Here is a 20,342-nt window from a genome sequence, read left to right on the forward strand (position 1 = left end):
CAATGCCTCAAAGGAAGAAAAAAAAAAAGAGCCAAGAGGAAACAGAGCATTTAAGGCGGATTTTATGAATTACGCCAGTGCACCACCACCGTAACCAGGAGGGCCGAGTGGGTGAAAGCGTGTATAGCAGTCTGGGGAAGAAGAGGGGACCGAGAAGCTGCGATCACCTGCAAGTCGCGAGATGGGGGTGTATATTTCTTTACATCGATGAACGTGGGCGCAAAACTGTCCTAGTTAGGGTGTCTGGGTGGAGTGGCGGTCTATTCCGTTGCCTACCAACACGGGGCTCGCCAGTTTGAATCCCCGTGTTACCTCCGGCTTAGTCAGACGTCCCCACAGGCACAATTGTGTCTGCGGGTGGGAAGCCGGATATGGGTATGTGTCCTGGTCGCTGCACTAGCGCCTCCTCTGGTCGGTCGGGGTGTCTGTTCAGGAGGGAGTGGGAACTAGGAGGAATAGCATGATCCCCTCATGTGCCACGCCTCCCGGGCAAAACTCCTCTCTGTCAGGTGAAAAGAAGCGGCTGGCGACTCCACATGTATCGGAGGAGACGTGGTAGACTGCAGCCCTCCCTGAATCGGCAGAGGGGGTGGAGCAGCAACCGGGACAGCTCAGAAGAGTGGGGTAATATTGGCCAGATACAATTGAGGAGAAAAGGGGGGGGGGCGTCCTAGTTAGAGAGACACATGCACCAAGGACATTGAACTGCTTTCTGTGTCTATGCACCCACCGTATTTACCTCGGGAATACCCAAAAATATTTGTAGCTGTGGTCTATATTCATCCAAAGGCAAATGAGAGCTCCGCCTTAGAACTGATCCTACAGATTGTGCAGAAGCTTCAGTCGCTGTCTCCCGACGCTCCTAATCCCGGGCGATTTTCACCGTTGCTCACTGAACAAAACTCTCAGGAGCTTTTATAAATACCAACGCTATGGCCCAGTTTAAAGGAGCCTACAAATCCATACCACTCCCCCAATTAAGCATGGCGGATCATAACCGTGTGCTACATCTTATTCCAACGTTTCACACATCATGTCTTGAGAGAGGGGGAAGTTCTCACCAGAAAGGTGAAACTTTGGATGGAGGAGGCTACACTGGCACTGCAAGGCTGTCCGGGAGTTGTTCACTTCCGGTGTGGGAAGATGGCCTTGTGAATTCGCGTTTGCAGCGGCCTCACCCAGTACCGTCCATGCAGTGTCTTTGTCCGCGTCTAAGTTTTGTCTTTGTTTGATGGCTGGGAGAGCTGGCGCTGGATCAGCTGGGAGAGCGGGGCAGGCTAAGCTAACCGCTAGCCCATGCAGACCGGCAGTTCCGATAACACTGAGGGCGGTCTGGCGGCAGCCTCACCTGGCGTTGACTGTGGTGTTTTTGATGTCGTCATGAGGAGTGTGGGGAGGTGTGTTGAGGGTGTCTGGCTGGGAGAGCTTGGTCTGCTTCGTCCGGTGGGCCCGGGGACCACAGCCCCCTGCCTGGAGCTGCTCTTGAGGAGGAAACGCCAGGGACGGTCTGACAGGACGTGGAAGCGGAGTGGGCTAAGCTAACTGCTAACCTATGTAGACCAGCGGTTCCGACAGTCATTCTGGCTGGCGTTCGTTCCCTTGGACGGCGATTTTTTTTGTTTAGTTTGGATATGTGTTAGTCTGGATATGTGTTTTTGTCTTTGTGTTGTACTGCTGTGGGCTGGGGGAAACGGCATTTCATTTCACTTCATGTACGCAAGTGCATGACGTGAAATAAAGTGTACCTGATTCGTCCTGGGACTTGGACGAACTCACAGATGCCGTCAGCTCATGGACGTCGTACTGCGAGGACACGGTTATTCCTGACAAGGTAGTTAAGATCTACCTCAGTAGCAAACCCTGGGTGAGCAAACATCTTAAATTCTTATTGAACAAGAGAAAGAAAGTGCTTTTAAGCTGAGCAATCTCTCTGAAATAAGCTCTTTACAAAAGGAGATTAAACCTGTAATGAGGTGGGTCAAACTGTGTTACACACCACAGGCTGAAAGCAAACTGAGCAATAATAATTTAGGCTCAGCTGGGGGCAATTGTTGGGCTAAATGGCAAAGCAAAGGGAAGAAAAGTGTAGGTGCAGGAGTTCAACAAGTTTTATTTGAGATTTGATGTCCACGGCTTTAGCAAAGAAACCGCTGCTTTTAAAAGGTAGTCCACTGAACTCCAGACGTTTCATCACTCCCTTTTCTGTATGTAGTTGCATGAATTTTATTTATTTTTTAATCACCCCCCCTTTTCCTCCCCAATTATATCCGGCAAATTACCCCCCTCTTCCGAGCCGTCCCGGTCGCTGCTCCACCCCCTCTACCGATTCGGGGAGGCCTGCAGACTACCACATGCCTCCTCCCATACATGTGGAGTCACCAGCTGCTTCTTTTCACTTGACAGTGCGAAGTTTCACCAGGGGGACGTAGCGCGTGGGAGGATCACAGTATTCCTCCCAGTCTGCCCCTCCCCAAACAGGCTCCCCGACCGACCAGAGGAGGCGCTAGTGCAGCGACCAGGACACATACCCACATCTGTGTCTGTAGGGATGCCCGACCAAGCCGGAGGTAACACGGGGATTCGAACCGGCAAGCCCCGTGTTTGGAAGGCAGCAGACTAGACTGCTACGCTACCCAGAAGCCCCGTGTCATGAATATTTTTAAGCATTGTAAGACTGACACTAGCCCCTGGCCCAGACAACATTGTTGGCTGTACGCTGATCCACTGTGCTGATCAATTAGGCTCTATTTTTATCATATTTTAATTTGTCATTCTGTCAACAGACAGTTCCTAATTTATGGAAACAATCTACAATAGTTGCCATTGCCAAAAACAGCCACCCCAAAACTCCGAGATGACTACAGACTGGTGGCCCAGACATCATTAGTTATGAAGTCATTTGAAAAACTGATAAAAAACAAATACTGGGCAGGACTGAACATCTCCTCGACGCCCTAAAATTTGCATATTGAACCGACAGAGGGTGCAGGATGCAGATGTATGATTTTTGTCTTCAGCTGGGGAGGGGTTGGTGGGGGGGGGTTTATTTGCACGAAATAACTTGTCTGCCATGTAAAGGTACCATCTATAAGGCCTTAAGTGCTGCCGAGAAGTCGAAACAAGCATGAACGAGCTGAAATTTGGACAGAATCGATGAGCCGTAGAAGTTGCTGGTCTTCAATGGCTTCAGTAATCAGTGTTCAGTCGGCGTGCACCGGTCTGAGGCCATCCAGGCTCAGAGTCCGCGAGCCCCGCCGAACATTACTTCACATTAGCTCACAGCTCCTCAGTAAAAACGTTGATCCTTTTGACAGAGTCGTAATAAGGCTCGACATTCCTCGATACCCGGCGCCAAAAAAAAATCAAAACAAAACAACAACTGAAAGCAAGAAGGAGAAGCAGACTCACTGCTGTTTCTCTATCTTACATCACTCCCGCGGAGTCGATATCTGGTCCCCTCACTAGTAGGACGTACTGTAACCCTGTTTCGGCGCGCACAACAAAACAAACGACTTTCTGTCAAAAAATACGTTTCCAAGCATTACATCACACCTCTGTGGGGCGTCGCCGTCCGGTCCCTGAGCGGCGCTCAGGAGTCGCTGGGTCGGGAGATGGACGCACGAAGAAACGGGGGTCACGGTGATGTGTGCCTGCCATGCGGGCCACCGTCAGTAATGTAAATGTGAGCTGAAGACTGGCGGCACGCGGTCCGTCTGCTTCCTTTCATTCTTTCTGACTTGACTTCTCGACGTCTGACTCGCACGTTCCCCCCCCCCCCCCTCGCCGACCTCGTCTCCATAATGGAAATAACGTGGCCTTTAAGAGACGGACGGGCCCCGAGACTTTTGTCTAGAGGACCCGAAGGGCCCGGGACTTTCTATCTCATGCTCGACAGCTGACCCTGGCCTGAACCCAGACCTCAGATCTCCTTTCTGTCTCTTTCTATCCTTCTTCTCTCACACTCTTACACACACACAACACACACCAATAAAAGTAAACTAACACCCACACAACGACACACTGACCTTTTTTCCAAATCACTGCATTGCAGGGTGTGTGTGTGTCTGTGTGTGTCTAAGTGTTTGTGTTGGTGTGGTGGATCAATGACAGCTAATTAGCAGCATGTGCCTGCCTCGATAACCCGAGAGCGTGCAGGGCGGCGAGCCTCAGAAACGATAGGCAAACCCTTTAGAGGAAAAAGCAGGAGGGGGAACGAGAGAGGGAGGGTTAGACGGAGAGGAAGAGAGCGGCCCATGGAGGATAATGGCAGCCCCTTGCATTATACACTTCGCTGGAATTACAGCTCGCTAATGTGAAAAAGAGAGTGCTTACTGACTTGCCAGTCTCCTCCTCGCCTCTCTACCCCTGTCCACCGGTCCTCCTCTCCCTCTCCTCCTTCGCCTTCTCATCTAAACTGACCTTTCTTTACTCTTTCTGGCTTCTCTCCACTTCCACAATGATCCATGATCATCCTCCTCTTTGCCCTCCCACCCATCTCGGCGGGTATCTCTCTTTCTTTCTTTCTCCATATCCTCTCCTCTATTCATTCTCAACCAGCCTCTTCTCTCACCACCTGACAGGCTGTCCTTACAGCCAAATGTGGCGAGGAGGCTGGACGAGGATCGGCCTTTTATCCACGTCTATTATTCTTCCTGATAGACACTAACAGAGTGAAAGAGTAGTGGGAGGGGCCTTAAACTTCATTGCAATAACGTACTCTCTCTCTCTCTACATGTAAATGAATTGTGTCTCCCTCTCGTCTTCTCTCGTTCTTCGCCTCCAGTTTAATGTGTGCATGGAGGGTACACAAGCAGGTAAACAGGTGTCGTCTTAGTTCCTGGCAGTGGGGAGTTTTACTTTCTGATGCCAGGGAATCACGAACGAGCATGAGCTGATTGGATTTGGTTCCATCTAATCTCTTTTTAACACACTGTGTAAACAATACCAGAGCGATAGAGACGGGCTGGCAGATGGATGGGGCAGCAGCGTGCAAGAGGAGGGAGGAAGCTACTCTTTGGCGTGGGTACCACTTCCCTGCACATGTTTACAATGAGATGAATATGCTTACATGCTTTTAGGTAATACTCTTTAAATACAATAACTTCTATTGTAGGGCATCCAGGTGGCGTGGCGGTCTATTCCGTTGCCTACCAACATGGGGACTACCGGTTCGAATCCCCGTGTTACCTCCGGCTCCTAGAGACACAATTGGCCGTGTCTGCGGGTAGGAAGCTAGATGTGGGTATGTGTCCTGGTCGCTGCACTAGCGCTTCCTCTGGTCAGTCGGGGAGCCTGTTTTGGGGGGGGGGGGCAGACTGGGAGGAATAGTGTGATCCTCCCACGTGCTACATCCCCTTGGCGAAACTCCTCGGAGGAGGAGGCATGTAGTAGTCTGCAGCCCTCCCTGGATTGGCAGAGGGGGTGGAGCAGAGACCGGAACGGTTTGGAAGAATGGGGTAATTGGATGGGTACAACTGGGGAGAAAAGGGGGAGGGGGAATAAAAAAAAAACAACAACAATGATTGCTATTGTTCCTGTAGCTTTGTTTTTAGATGCGAAGCGTCTCGTGGACCTGGCTCTGAAGTCACTCACTCACCCACCCACTCACTCACAAACTGACATTTAGCCTCACATTTAGCTCTGCCATTTGCATAGATTTGTAGGGGGTGGTGGTGGTGGGGGGATTCCTCCAAATGGCCTGGTGGCCTGTCCAGGGTTTCTCCCCGCCTGCCGCCCAATGACTGCTGGGTTAGGCTCCAGCATCCCCGCGACCCTGAGAGCAGAATAAGCGGTTTGGATAATGGATGGATGGAAACATGATCACTGATAAGGAAACTGCCAAAAAATATATTTTTTCTGCATCCTGATCAATATTCTCTCTTTTAGCCTCTACCTTGCATTCTATCACTTGCTATCACCCCTTGCAGCTTCATTCAAGGAAGGAGTTCATTGAAACGCCATCGGCAGAGATGATCGATGTTCAAATCAATCTTTTGGTTAAAGGTTTTACATGTGGCTGATGTGTCAGCTTGCTTTTCTGGGTTGTTAGTCATTTAAAAAATAGTGACTAACTTTAGCCCCGTTGAACAAGTACACAAACATCCATCCATTATCCGAACCACTTATCCTGCTCTCAGGGTCACGGGGATGCTGGAGCCTATCCCAGCAGTCACTGGGCAGCAGGCGGGGAGACACCCTGGACAGGCCGCCAGGCCATCACACAGGGCCCACACACACACACACACACAGTAACGCCTAGGGACAATTTAGTATGGCCGATACACCTGACCTACATGTCTTTGGACTGTGGGAGGAAACCAGAGCCCCCGGAGGAAACCCACGCAGACACGGGGAGAACATGCAAACTCCACACAGAGGACGACCCGGGACGACCCCCAAGGTTGGACTACCCCGGGGCTCGAACCCAGGACCTTCTTGCTGTGAGGCGACCACGCTAACCACTGCACCACTGTGCCGCCCCGAGTACAAAAACAAACCAAAAAATAATAATAATGTCAATGTTAAGCGTCAAATCGGGATATTATTTAAATAACGCGTAACATTAGTAACTCAGTTGAAAATGTGCTGTCAATACTAGGCTAACTTCCATTTACCAAATGACGACAACGATCCGATATTGCTGTGTTCACAACGTCACACAACAGTTTTGCTTCACATCCATGACGCTGTGTCCTTGTTTGTTCTCGCTTTCACTACAGTACTCGTCTTTTGTTAACTTAAACCTCATGCTTCTTATCATTACTAATGTGAGCTGTGCGATTCGATTAAAAAAAAGAGTACCGGGGCGTCCGGATGGTGTGGCGGTCTATTCCGTTGCCTACCAACACGGGGAACGGCGGGTCGAATCCCCGTGTTACCTCCGGCTTGGTCGAGCGACACTACAGACACAATTGGCCGTGTATCCAAAGGAGTTGAATCAAGTGCAACTGGACTTGGCATATATATATATATATATATATATATATATATATATATACACTACCGTTCAAAAGTTTGGGATCACATTGAAATGTCCATATTTTTGAAGGAAAAGCACTGTACTTTTCAATGAAGATAACTTTAAACTAGTCTTAACTTTAAAGAAATACACTCTATACATTGCTAATGTGGTAAATGACTATTCTAGCTGCAAATGTCTGGTTTTTGGTGCAATATCTACATAGGTGTATAGAGGCCCATTTCAAGCAACTATCACTCCAGTGTTCTAATGGTACAATGTGTTTGCTCATTGGCTCAGAAGGCTAATTGATGATTAGAAAACCCTTGTGCAATCATGTTCACACATCTGAAAACAGTTTAGCTCGTTACAGAAGCTACAAAACTGACCTTCCTTTGAGCAGATTGAGTTTCTGGAGCATCACATTTGTGGGGTCAATTAAACGCTCAAAATGGCCAGAAAAAGATAACTTTCATCTGAAACTCGACAGTCTATTCTTGTTCTTAGAAATGAAGGCTATTCCATGCGAGAAATTGCTAAGAAATTGAAGATTTCCTACACCGGTGTGTACTACTCCCTTCAGAGGACAGCACAAACAGGCTCTAACCAGAGTAGAAAAAGAAGTGGGAGGCCGCGTTGCACAACTGAGCAAGAAGATAAGTACATTAGAGTCTCTAGTTTGAGAAACAGACGCCTCACAGGTCCCCAACTGGCATCTTCATTAAATAGTACCCGCAAAACACCAGTGTCAACATCTACAGTGAAGAGGCGGCTGCGGGATTCTGGGCTTCAGGGCAGAGTGGCAAAGAAAAAGCCATATCTGAGACTGACCAATAAAAGAAAAAGATTAAGATGGGCAAAAGAACACAGACATTGGACAGAGGAAGACTGGAAAAAAGTGTTGTGGACGGATGAATCCAAGTTTGAGGTGTTTGGATCACAAAGAAGAACGTTTGTGAGACGCAGAACAAATGAAAAGATGCTGGAAGAATGCCTGACGCCATCTGTTAAGCATGGTGGAGGTAATGTGATGGTCTGGGGTTGCTTTGGTGCTGGTAAGGTGGGAGATTTGTACAGGGTAAAAGGGATTCTGAATAAGGAAGGCTATCACTCCATTTTGCAACGCCATGCCATACCCAGTGGACAGCGCTTGATTGGAGCCAATTTCATCCTACAACAGGACAATGACCCTAAACACACCTCCAAATTGTGCAAGAACTATTTAGAGCAGAAGCAGGCAGCTGGTATTCTATCGGTAATGGAGTGGCCAGCGCAGTCACCAGATCTGAACCCCATTGAGCTGTTGTGGGAGCAGCTTGACCGTATGGTACGCAAGAAGTGCCCATCCAACCAATCCAACTTGTGGGAGCTGCTTCTGGAAGCGTGGGGTGCAATTTCTCCAGATTACCTCAACAAATTAACAGCTAGAATGCCAAAGGTCTGCAATGCTGTAATTGCTGCAAATGGAGGATTCTTTGACGAAAGCAAAGTTTGATGTAAAAAAAATCTTATTTCAAATACAAATCATTATTTCTAACCTTGTCAATGTCTTGACTCTATTTTCTATTCATTTCACAACATATGGTGGTGAATAAGTGTGACTTTTCATGGAAAACACAAAATTGTTTGGGTGATCCCAAACTTTTGAACGGTAGTGTATATATAAATATATATATACACTACCTATATATACACTATATACACTGATCTACTGGGATGTTCACGCACAACCATCTCTAGGGTTTACAGAGAATGGTCCGAAAAAGAGAAAATATCCAGTGAGCGGCAGTTCTGTGGGCGAAAATGCCTTGTTGATGCCAGAGGTCAGAGGAGAATGGCCAGACTGGTTCGAGCTGATAGAAAGGCAACAGTAACTCAAATAACCACTCATTACAACCGAGGTATGCAGAAGAGCATCTCTGAACGCACAACATGTCGAACCTTGAGGCAGATGGGCTACAGCAGCAGAAGACCACACCGGGTGCCACTCCTGTCAGCTAAGAACAGGAAACTGAGGCTACAATTCGCACAGGCTCACCAAAATTGGACAATAGAAGATTGGAAAAACGTTGCCTGGTCTGATGAGTCTCGATTTCTGCTGCGACATTCGGATGGTAGGGTCAGAATTTGGCGTCAACAACATGAAAGCATGGATCCATCCTGCCTTGTATCAACGGTTCAGGCTGGTGGTGGTGGTGTAATGGTGTGGGGGATATTTTCTTGGCACACTTTGGGCCCCTTAGTACCAATTGAGCATCGTGTCAACGCCACAGCCTACCTGAGTATTGTTGCTGACCATGTCCATCCCTTTATGACCACAGTGTTCCCATCTTCTGATGGCTACGTCCAGCAGGATAACGCGCCATGTCATAAAGCTCGAATCATCTCAGACTGGTTTCTTGAACATGACAATGAGTTCACTGTACTCAAATGGCCTCCACAGTCACCAGATCTCAATCCAATAGAGCACCTTTGGGATGTGGTGGACCGGGAGATTCGCATCATGGATGTGCAGCCGACAACTCTGCAGCAACTGCGTGATGCTATCATGTCAATATGGACCAAACTCTCTGAGGAATGTTTCCAGTACCTTGTTGAAGCTATGCCACGAAGGATTAAGGCAGTTCTGAAGGCAAAAGGGGGTCCAACCCGGTACTAGCAAGGTGTACCTAATAAAGTGGCCAGTGAGTGTGTATATATATACACACACACACACACACACACATATATATATATATATATATACACCAAGTCCAGTTGCACTTGATTCAACTCCTTTGGATAATCATGACCTGGATGAATGAGAACATTCACAGACAATTGGCCGTGTCCGCGGGTGGGAAACCGGATGTGGGTATGTGTCCTGGTTGCTGCACTAGTGCCTCCTCTGGTCTGTCGAGACACCTGTTTGGGGGGGGGGGACTGGGAGGGGGGGTAGCGTGTCCCTCCCACGTGCTACGTCCTCACTGTCAGGTGAAAAGAAGCGGCTGGCAACTCCACATGTATCGGAGGAGGCATGTGGTAGTCTGCAGCCCTCCCCGGATCGGCAGAGGGGGTGGAGCAGCGACCGGGACAGCTCGGAAGAGTGGGGTAATTGGCCAAAGTACAATTGGGGAGAAAAAGGCAGAAAAATCCCCCCAAAAGAAAAAGAGAATACCTTTGAAATTGCTCTGAAAGTAAATCTGGTAACAATATTGATGGGAGGTTATGCTCAGAACCAAGAGAGCACCAGAGGTTGGTGCAGGTAAACGTGCAGCCAGTGCAGCTCTGCAGCCAAATGCTTACTCATGTATCAGAGAGATAGAAAAACAAAAACCTGCGCTAGCAGCTAAGCCTATGCATGCATGGAGACACCAGCAGGGAAATTATTACTTGCCAGCAAATTGCCAGATATTAAATATCTGCCTCCAGGGAGCCAAGCTATTTTGGCTCTGTTATGCTGTATGACTCACTATGAGGTGTGGATGCCAGAAAAGGAGCTTAACCCAACAGCAGGTAAGGGGTTTGGGTAGCAACAAAGCACCAGCTTGAGGCTGTAGGACTAGGGGAGTGTAGGTCACATTTTGCTGTGATCTAGGTTAACCATCCTCTCTTTTCCAGACTGAATTTAATCTCAGTGAAACCACTCCACCCTTAAAGAAGTATAGACGGCCGTGCCCTGAAACAACCTCCGCCGTCCCACAACCTCTCTCCCCCCTTATCTCTCTCCTTAATCTTATCAAAGAAAATGTATTTATGGTTAACCTTGAAAACCTATCACCAAGACTCCATTAATTTGCATCATGCCTCTGTCGTCCTTCGAGTGCCACGGAGCGTTCAGATATCTGACACTGACATTCGATCTGTGTTTGCAAAAAAGGTGGAATGAGAGATAAAGAAAGGTAAGCCTGTCATCGGCAAGGAATACTAAGTTTTACTTGGGGAAAAAAAATTACAAACTCCTCTTCAAATGTCCTCCCTAAATAATATAGGATCCCAAGGAAAATCACGGCTAGACAGACGAGGACAAAGAAAAACAGAGGGGACAATAGACATGCATACTATTTACCACGGCACATGATCTCACGGACAGCATCTTGTCTTAATAAACCAGGGTAAGTACCTATATACAGTATACAGGAAGTAGAAAGCATGCTAGAGCAATGGGCACCAAAACCACCAGACACAGGAACAGTTTTTTTCTGACAGGCCATCCCTCTCATGAACACTTAACAGTACGGTGCAGGAATACACACTTATGTACATATGACACTCTGTAAACAGTCCCCTATGACCAAGATGTCTCACCTACATGTCTATGATGTGCACTACTTCTTTAAACCAGATATGAAATACTAATGTTTGTCTAATACTAATGTACAATTGTAAATACACATTCAACTGCTGTGTACTGGTTACAAGTATTGCTGTTATGGTGTGGTTGTAACATCGTATATAACATAGTATATAGTTGTGAGGTGGATGGTAAGTCAATATACAGTGTATACTTTTGGTACATAAGATACTATAGTGTAATACAGTAGGAGTATATAGCATTGTATATGGGCATGATGGGCTGTGGCGTTGTGCTATGGTATATGTTATAATGTATGGCCAATATAATATATAAGCAATCTGGTATGATATATGGGCATAGGTTGTTGATTCTTCTTCTTCTTCTTCTTTCGGCTTATTCCCTGTTTCTCAGGGGTCACCACAGTGGACTTTACAGTTTCCATCGGTACCCTGTGAGGGCAGAGCACCAATGGCGGCCGTTGTTAACCCGGGCCTCGACCGATCCGGTATGGTCTTGTCAATCCGCATACTGATTTGGCAAAAGTTATGTCAGATGCCATTCCTGACACAACCACTTAACCCTATGGACGGGCACACAGGTGTAAAGCACTGGATGCCGTCCCAGTATTCATGGACTTGCGCCCATGCCTGTCGCCCGAGGTTGTTGATTATTCAACCATAACAAGACCCTGTATCATAGACATACCTGTTGTGCATACATACTTGCCGCCAATGTCCTGTTGTTGTTCCATTTGTTTCTTCTGGGTTTTTTTCTTCTTTTTTGTTTGTTGTTTTGTTTTCTTTTTTGTGTGTGAGTGATGTCTGCAAGTGCTAGAAGCTGCTGGGTACCAGAGACAAAGTCCTCGTGTGCACAGACACACTTGGCCAATAAAGTTGATTCTGATTCTGATGCTTGGAGAGTTGAGGATCACCAAACTGTTACCCTGGGATTGTCATTGATTTCATCTACTCGGCACTTGGGAACAAAAAAACACCCCAAAAAATTCCAGTCATACCGTCACTCTCAATGGGATAGCGCACCCTTTTGGCTTAGCAGCTCAGAAAAGGCAAAACACCAACGGTCATAGTTTAAAGTGATGGCTGACTCCTATGGTTTCGAATATCTCCTTCAATTCTAATGCCACAATGCGTTAACAAACCTGCAGACTAAGCTATGAGAAAAGAAGTGATAGATGGGGAATAGCTACTTGCTTCTGCTATCTTTTATCTACCATCATACGACATTAACAACTTTTAGTCAGAAAAAGGAAGCATTTCTTTTCAGCGAGAGCCAACGGTTTCTCTTTGTTTCTTCCTGGGCTGTATTAATGACTTGGTCTTAGTCCCATCCATCCATCCATTATCTGAACCGCTTATCCTGCTCTCAGGGTCACGGGGATGCTGGAGCCTATCCCAGCAGTCATTGGGCGGCAGGCGGGGAGACACCCTGGACAGGCCACCAGGCCATCACAGGGCGCACACACACACATTCATACCTAGGGATAATTTAGTATGGCCAATTCACCTGATCTACATGTCTTTGGACTGTGGGAGGAAACCGGAGTCCCCGGGGGAAACCCACGCAGACACAGGGAGAACATGCAAACTCCACACAGAGGACGACCTGAGATGACCCACCAAGGTTGGACTACCCTGGGGCTCGAACCCAGGACCTTCTTGCTGTGAGGTGACCGTGCTAACCACTGCGCCACTGTGCCACCGGTCTTAATCCCAAATCCATGAGAATGTACACAGAGACAGAGACAAATATGCAAAAACAGGCTGGTACATGGTTCGGAAATAGTTATGGATAGACGCAAATAGACGCAGAAATAGTGATGGAGCCACAGCCACAATAGTCAACCAAATACAACCAATACGCTTAACCCCTGTTATAGGCCATTTAAACTGCAACATTTTCTATAACAATCAGGAAACAGGCTGCACGAACAGAGCATTACCGAGTATCAGTAATTCAATTAGGGACTCTAATTAACAACCGCAGAGAAGCTACTTCTGAAGGCGAGGGAACTCAGTCACCCCTGATTACATGTCAGCATCAGTCCAGTAGGGGTGCCCTGTGTCAGAATGTGTGATTATACACTGATGAACCAAAACATTATGACCACTCACAGGCGAAATGAATAACGTTGATCATCTCCAAACAACGGCACATGTCAAGGTCTGGGTAGATTAGATGGTAAGCGAACAATCAGTTCTCGTTATCAACGTGTTGGATAAAAGAGAAATGGGCAGGAGTAAAGACCTGAGCGACTTTGAAACAGCCAAATTGATATGGCCAGACAGACAACTGGGTTAGAACACCTCTGAAACAGCGAGGCTTGTGGGCTGCTCCCAGTCAGCAGTGGTAATTACCTACCGACAGTGGTCCAAGGAGGGACAAAGCACAAACTAGCCACAGGGTGTTGGGCACCAAAGGCTCATCGATGTGCGAGGCCAACAAGGGCTATCCTATCTGGTCTGAACCAACAGAGGGTTGACTGTGGCACAAGTCACAGCAATGTTTAATGATGGTTACGGGAAGAATGTGTCAAACACAGTGCACTGCACTCTGCTGCATATGGGGCTACATAGCCACAGACCAGTCAGAATGTCCATGATGACCCCTGTCCACAGTCGAAAGCGCCTACAATGGGCACGGGAGCATCGGAACTGGACCTTGGAACAATTGAAGAAGGCGCCTGGTCCGATGAGTCCCATTTTCTTTTAGATCACATGGATGGCCATGTAGGTGTACGCCGTTTACCTGGGGAAGTGATGGCACCAGGATGCACTGTGGGACGACAAGCCAGTGGAGACAGTGGGATGCTCTGGGCAATGTTCCGCTGGGAAACCCTGGGTCCGGTCATTCATATGGACGTCAATTTGACACGTGCCCCCTACCTAAACATTGTTACGAGACCATGTACACCCCTTCAAGTGGCCTCGTTCAGCAGGATAATATGCCCTGCCACACTGTGTTTGTGAATGGTTTGAGAAACACGGTTTAGTGTTCAGGGTGTTGCCCTGGCTCCAGCTCTCGATCCGATTGAGCATCTGTGGGATGTGCTTGACCGACAAGTCCAATCCACGGCGACTCCACCTCGCAACTTACAGGACTTGAAGGATCTGCTGCTAATGTTTTGGTGCCAGATACCTCATGACATCTTCAAGGGTCTTGTAGAGGCCATGCTTTTGGGTTGACGCTGTTTTGGCGGCACATGGAGGACCAACAGCATATGACCAACAGGTGGTCATACAGTTTTGGCTCATCAGTATATTATGTGTATGTGTGTGTGTGTGTGTGTGTGTGCATGCTCAAGAGAGTGAGTGTTGGCATGCTGGGATATGTGCATTTCTGTGGGGAAAAGCGTGCATGCTGGGGGGCTGGCACTTGAGTGGTTGTGTCCAATGATCGGTGACTTTTTAATACAAATGAAATTAGTGAAAACCAGTGTTTATTAATTAGGTTTTTGCTAAAAGAGCAACGCTTGATTAAACTAAGGGATTAGCCCTAATTGTACCTTTTATTAAATTTTAGCTTTAAAGCGACATTATGTAGAAACTTTAAGGGCTATACCCTTAATGAATGCTATGAAACATAGTGTTTCTATAAATATTGTGTTAGATAAACATGATACACAGCAACATGAACTTACACAGTTCAGGGGTGAACAGGGATGATGTGATTATGTCCTGTGCATCAGTGTATGTTTTCTATTTCAGGCTTGATGAGACCTCTTTTAAATAAAGTTCATAAATAGCTTTTTTGATTGCAGGCCAGGTAATCACACGTAATTATCTGCACTAGGCAGAGACAAAGCTCGACACAGGATAACATGACAAAGCAGCTAACAACCATAATAATAGTGGGGTAGTTCGACAATTACCTTCCAATTGGAACATAGTCCGACTGCAATTCTGGATGCAGTTACCGACTTGTGACTGACCCTCCAGCATTAGCATCATCATTCAAATGTATCAGAGGTGGAGGTAGTGTTAAAATACACAGAGTAATTGGTTAGTATTTTGGGACTTTTTTTGCGGGGGAGGGGGCTTTTCTCCCCAATTGTACCCGGCCAGTTACCCCACTCCTCCGAGCCATCCCCGTTGCTGCTTCACCCCCCCTCTACTGATCCGGGGAGGGCTGCAGACTACCACATGCAATCCTCCGATACATGTGAAGTCGCCAGCCACTTCGTCTCACCTGAAAGTGAGAAGTTTCACCACGGGGACGTAGCGCGTGGGAAGATCACGCTATTGGAGGAGGCGCTAGTGCAGCGACCAGGACACATACCCACATCCGGCTTCCCACCCGCAGACACGGCCAATTGTGTCTGTAGGGACGCCCGACCAAGCTGGAGGTAACACGGGGATTCGAACCGGCGATCCCCGTGCTAGCAGGCAACGGAATAGACCGCCACGCTACCAGGATGCCCTGTATTTTGGGACTTTTGATGCAAACATAATGATATTGTACCATTACACCCTACACTCTATTCTCACAAAGATAACATGCATTGTGTTGCTGTTTTTATGAATATTGTCACATGTTCCTTGTTCTTCACTGCTGATCTCTGACTGGAAGAAAAATAATGAGCAGATTGCACCTTCCCCGCCTGAAGGAGGGATTCTATCGTTTTGGTGTATTTTACCTTGTAAAAGTACGCTAATGCCGCAGAAGCATGAAAGCGGTATTGAGGAGAGAGCAATGGAGATAAATAACGAACATCAACAAGCCGGGCCATGATTATTAGATTTAATTAAAAGATGATGTTTAAAACAGAACAACTCTATTTGGCGGGAGAGGCGTTGTTAAGACACCGGTTTGGAGGCAGGTAGAATTAACAGTGGCTCGTCTGGGCAATGAGTAACATTTGTGCGTCGTTAACGTTTGTGTATTTGCATGTATGTGTTTTAGCAAACCCTGCAAACAGCCGGGGGACTGTGTGACAGTTTGGGCTTTGAGGTGACGAGGAAGATTTACTTTATCTTGCTTCATTTTTCCTGTTGGCAAAAGACTTAAGTTGAGTTGAACTGACCTGACAGGGAGTGTGTCTGTGTGTCAGGCCCACTTATGTTTGAATGTAATAAATCCCAAGTGTTACGTGAATGATTCTACCATTTAGTTCTTCTACAGTGGTGCCTGAACCACTAACAATCTAGTTTCTCGGTACTGACTCCATCTTAGGTACATCACAGTAACCTCTAAAGTTCTCATTTCAATACACCAAATGAGGGCTGTGGCAGAAATACTCTACTTTGTCTTCTGACTCCTCTTACCAGAGAAGGACTGAGGCACATAATGTACCCTGACAACGCTTGTTTTTGAGGTAGTATATGTACAGTAGGGCGGTGCGGTAGCACAGTGGTTAGCGCGGTTGCCTCACCGCAAGAAGGTCCTGGGTTCGAGCCCCAGGGTTGTCCAACCTTGGGAGTCATCCTCTGTGTGGAGTTTGCATGTTCTCCCCGTGTCTGCGCCGGTTTCCTCCAGGTGCTCCGGTTTCCTCGCACAGTCCAAAGACATGTAGGTCAGGTGACTCGGTCGTACTAAATTGTCCCTGGGTGTGAATGTGTCGGTCCTGTGATGGCCTGGTGGCCTGTCCAGGGTGTCTCCCCGCCTGCTGCCCAATGACTGCTGGGATAGGCTCCAGCATTCCTGCGACCCGAATTCGGATAAGCGGCTTGGATAATGGATGGATGGATATGTACAGTATATATAGCACTCGCAAGGTTGGGGGTACACCTCATTTTCAGCAACCCACTTGTGTTTCACTTTCTGCAGCCCACCTAAGTGGACAGGATGTGAGAGTATATTTCTGTTTCTTCAGCAACTTCTCTCTACAGCGGCACAGGACAGGTAACTGTCGCCTTGTTCCCCTCAGGGGATATGAATGGCTCTGCAGACTGAAAAGGTGGGGGTTTTTTTTGTCTCTGCAATAACTCTGAAGAATAGTTTACAGAGCCACAACTCATCTAACTGGAACGATGCCCCCACTCCAGCTCCTCTCACAATGCAGCCTCAAAGAAGAGATGATAATGACAATGAGAGCAGCAGAGCAACCCGTCCATGAGACAGACTACAGCGGACGTGCAAGTTTATAAGCCCAGTGCAATGCTCGTACATGCATATTTAATCATGAATTTTGTCTTTCCGTGTCAAAATCTCCCTTCAGCCCCTACTTAACTCAAGAGCTGAGATTATTGGCTGAAACTGTATGTACTCTGAGCCTTCTGTGACAAATATTTATGTTCCATATATGTTTCAGGGAGATAATGTATCAAATTCTTCTCTTACCTATAATATGAAAAGCATGAGATGGAGATATTATGGATAACAAAACAGAAATGGAGAGCATTCTAATGAGGGCAATTTGTAAATGCCAATAGCGAATAATGAGAATTCCTAATTTATATGTTACTGTTTGCAGGGTTGGGCCTAATGGCTGAAAGCCATCAATCACTGATTGTGACATCGTAAAAGTCCCCCCCCCCCCCGACACACACACACACACACACACACACACACACCATCACCGGGTTGTACCCTGCCACACACACACACACACACACACCATTTTGTATGGCCAGCCCGGATCAAATCTACATGCCACACAGTAAACTACACCAAGCAGAGATTGACAATAGTACTTTGCTGCTTTGCTCGGGCCAGCTGCACACGACGGTGTACATGCAAATAGTCGCGAAGATCCGTCGTCTGTCCATAGTTTGCATGCATTTACATTAGCACAAATCCTGCACACCACTTCAGAAGTGTCTTAGTCTTCCTCTTTAATTAGGCCAAAACCCAAAGTACTGCCAGATTGGCGAAGAGGTACCTTTTTTAGAGACTGACTTTGTCGCTTCCAGTGATTTGCCACTGTCACCGATAAATATCCCCTCACATCCGCTGGGCTGACTGCCATTTTTAATTCACTAGTATATTCTACAGTTACATCACTATGACTAGTATTTGAAATATTTGTTTTGTAATCAGATGATCTGCTTAATGAGGTGGCTGTACGGAGGAAAAGTAAGGACAGATTGGGTGTGTATGTGAGGATGGGCTGAATAGATTCAAATGTCCAAAAAACAGAAATAGTAATTAATATTCAATGTCTCATCTCATCATCAGCTGCTTCTCTGGGGTCGGGTTGCAGTGGCAGCAAGCTATGTAGGGCACTCCTGACATCCCTCTCCCCACCAACGCCCTCCAGCTCCTCCTGGGGGATCCCAAGGCCTTCCCAGGCCAGATTGGACATGTAGTCCCTCCAGGGAGTTTGGGGTCTACCCCGGAGACTCCTCCCAGTTGAAAGTGCCCAGAAAACCTCCAAAGGAAGGCGCCCGAGAGGCATCCTAATCAGATGCCCGAACCACCTCGACTGGCTCCTTTCGACGCAAAGGAGCAGCTGCTCTACTCTGAGCTCCCTCCAGATGTCTGAGCTCCTCCTCCTATCTCTAAGGTTGAGCCCAGACACCCTATGGAGGAAGCTCACTCCAGCCGCTTGTATCTGCGATGTCACCCTTTCGGTCACTACCCAAAGCTCATGACCATGGGTGAGGGTTAGAATGAAGATTGACTGGTAAATTGAGAGCGTTGCCTTCCAGCTCAGCTCCCTCTTCACCACAACTGTACAACGTCCGCATTACTGCTGATGCTGCACCAATCCGCCTGTCAATCTCCATCTCCATCCTACCCTCACTCGTGAACAAGACCCTGAGATACTTGAACTCCTTCACTTGAGGCAACAACTTACGTATCCCCAACCCGGAGGGAGCAATCCACCATTTTCCGGTAGAGAACCATGGCCCCGGACTTGGAGATGCGGACTCTCATCCTGGCCATTTCACACTAGGCTGCAAACCGCCCCAGTGCGTGCTGGAGGTTGCATTCTGATGAAGCCAACAAAACCACATCTGCGAAGAGCAGAGTTGCAATTCTGAGGTTTCCAAAACGGACACACTCCTCACCTTGGGATCCTGTCCATGAATATCACAAACAGAATGGGAGACAAGGGAGTCCCACACCCACCGAAAAAGTGTTTGACTTTGTGCCGAGAATGCGGACACAGCTCTCACTTTGGTTATACAAGGACCAGATGGCTTGTAGCAACTGTTGCAGTACCCCGTACTCCCGCAGTATCCCCCACAGAGTGCCCCGGGGTACACGGTCGTAAGCCTTCTCCAAGTCCACAAAACACATGTAGACTGGCTGGTCAAACTCCCATGCCCCACTCAGCACTTCTGCAAGGGTAAAGAGTTGGTCCGTTGTTCCACGGCCAGGACTGAATCCACAGGACGGAATAACATTCAACATACATACACATAAAAAGTAAAAAAGATAGTATATAAAAAATTATACTACCTTTATAGGAGAAGCCCCCCCCCAACCCCAACAACGATATCATCGTCTGTCTCGATGTTCCGCTGTGATCGTCGTCATATGCCAATTCAGTAGAGGTCACCCAACCCTACTGTTTGCTAGCTTCAATCTAAACTAAGCTAAATTGTTGAACATATCTTAATATTACTCAATCCAACTCTTTTTTTTTTAAATTCCTGGAGGTGTGACTGAAAGACATGACCAAAGCCTTAGCTGTTTAACATCGGGGCAAATTCTAACAATGTAGTTCATATCAAATTGAATTATGAGGTCAATTATGTATGGCCTTTTCAAACGTTTCATCAGTCAGAATCTTTTTACAGTACATGTGGTAACCCAGCTCAACATAACACACACACACACACACACACACACACACACACACACACTCATTTACTGGGGGGGTTTGGTTTGATTCCTGAACTTTATGTTTCTTATTACAGACCCTGTTTTTGTAGACAACCATGTAGTTGTGTTTAATAATGGAATAAAAATGATGCATACGTGTTTGGAAGTTGGCAATAACAGTGCCACTGGTGAGCGGTCCTTTCGTGGCATACAGGGCTACAGAGTAAGTGGTGCTTGGCTTCAGGTTTGACAGCTGGTGCTCTTGCTTGTTGCCCTCCACCAGGAAAGTATCAGCGGTCACTAGAAAAGACAGAAAATACATACATTAAGGGGAATATTTTGACTGTGTTGAGACCATCTAGCACATTATTCTCCTTT

The 20,342-nt window shown here is 47.2% G+C and overlaps 1 protein-coding gene across 1 annotated transcript in view; it reads right to left on the minus strand.

Moving 5' to 3' along the window:
• The window catches only part of tnr (tenascin R (restrictin, janusin)), a 160,674-nt gene that overhangs the window by 25,997 nt on the left and 114,335 nt on the right, over nt 1-20,342 (minus strand). Inside the window, exon 16 of the mRNA XM_056293922.1 lies at nt 20,121-20,264. Coding sequence (XP_056149897.1) covers nt 20,121-20,264 — 144 coding nt within the window. The remainder of the gene's footprint in view (nt 1-20,120; nt 20,265-20,342) is intronic.

The sequence above is a fragment of the Lampris incognitus genome, chromosome 14 (assembly GCF_029633865.1).
Source record: "Lampris incognitus isolate fLamInc1 chromosome 14, fLamInc1.hap2, whole genome shotgun sequence".
Taxonomy (NCBI): Eukaryota; Metazoa; Chordata; class Actinopteri; order Lampriformes; family Lampridae; genus Lampris; species Lampris incognitus.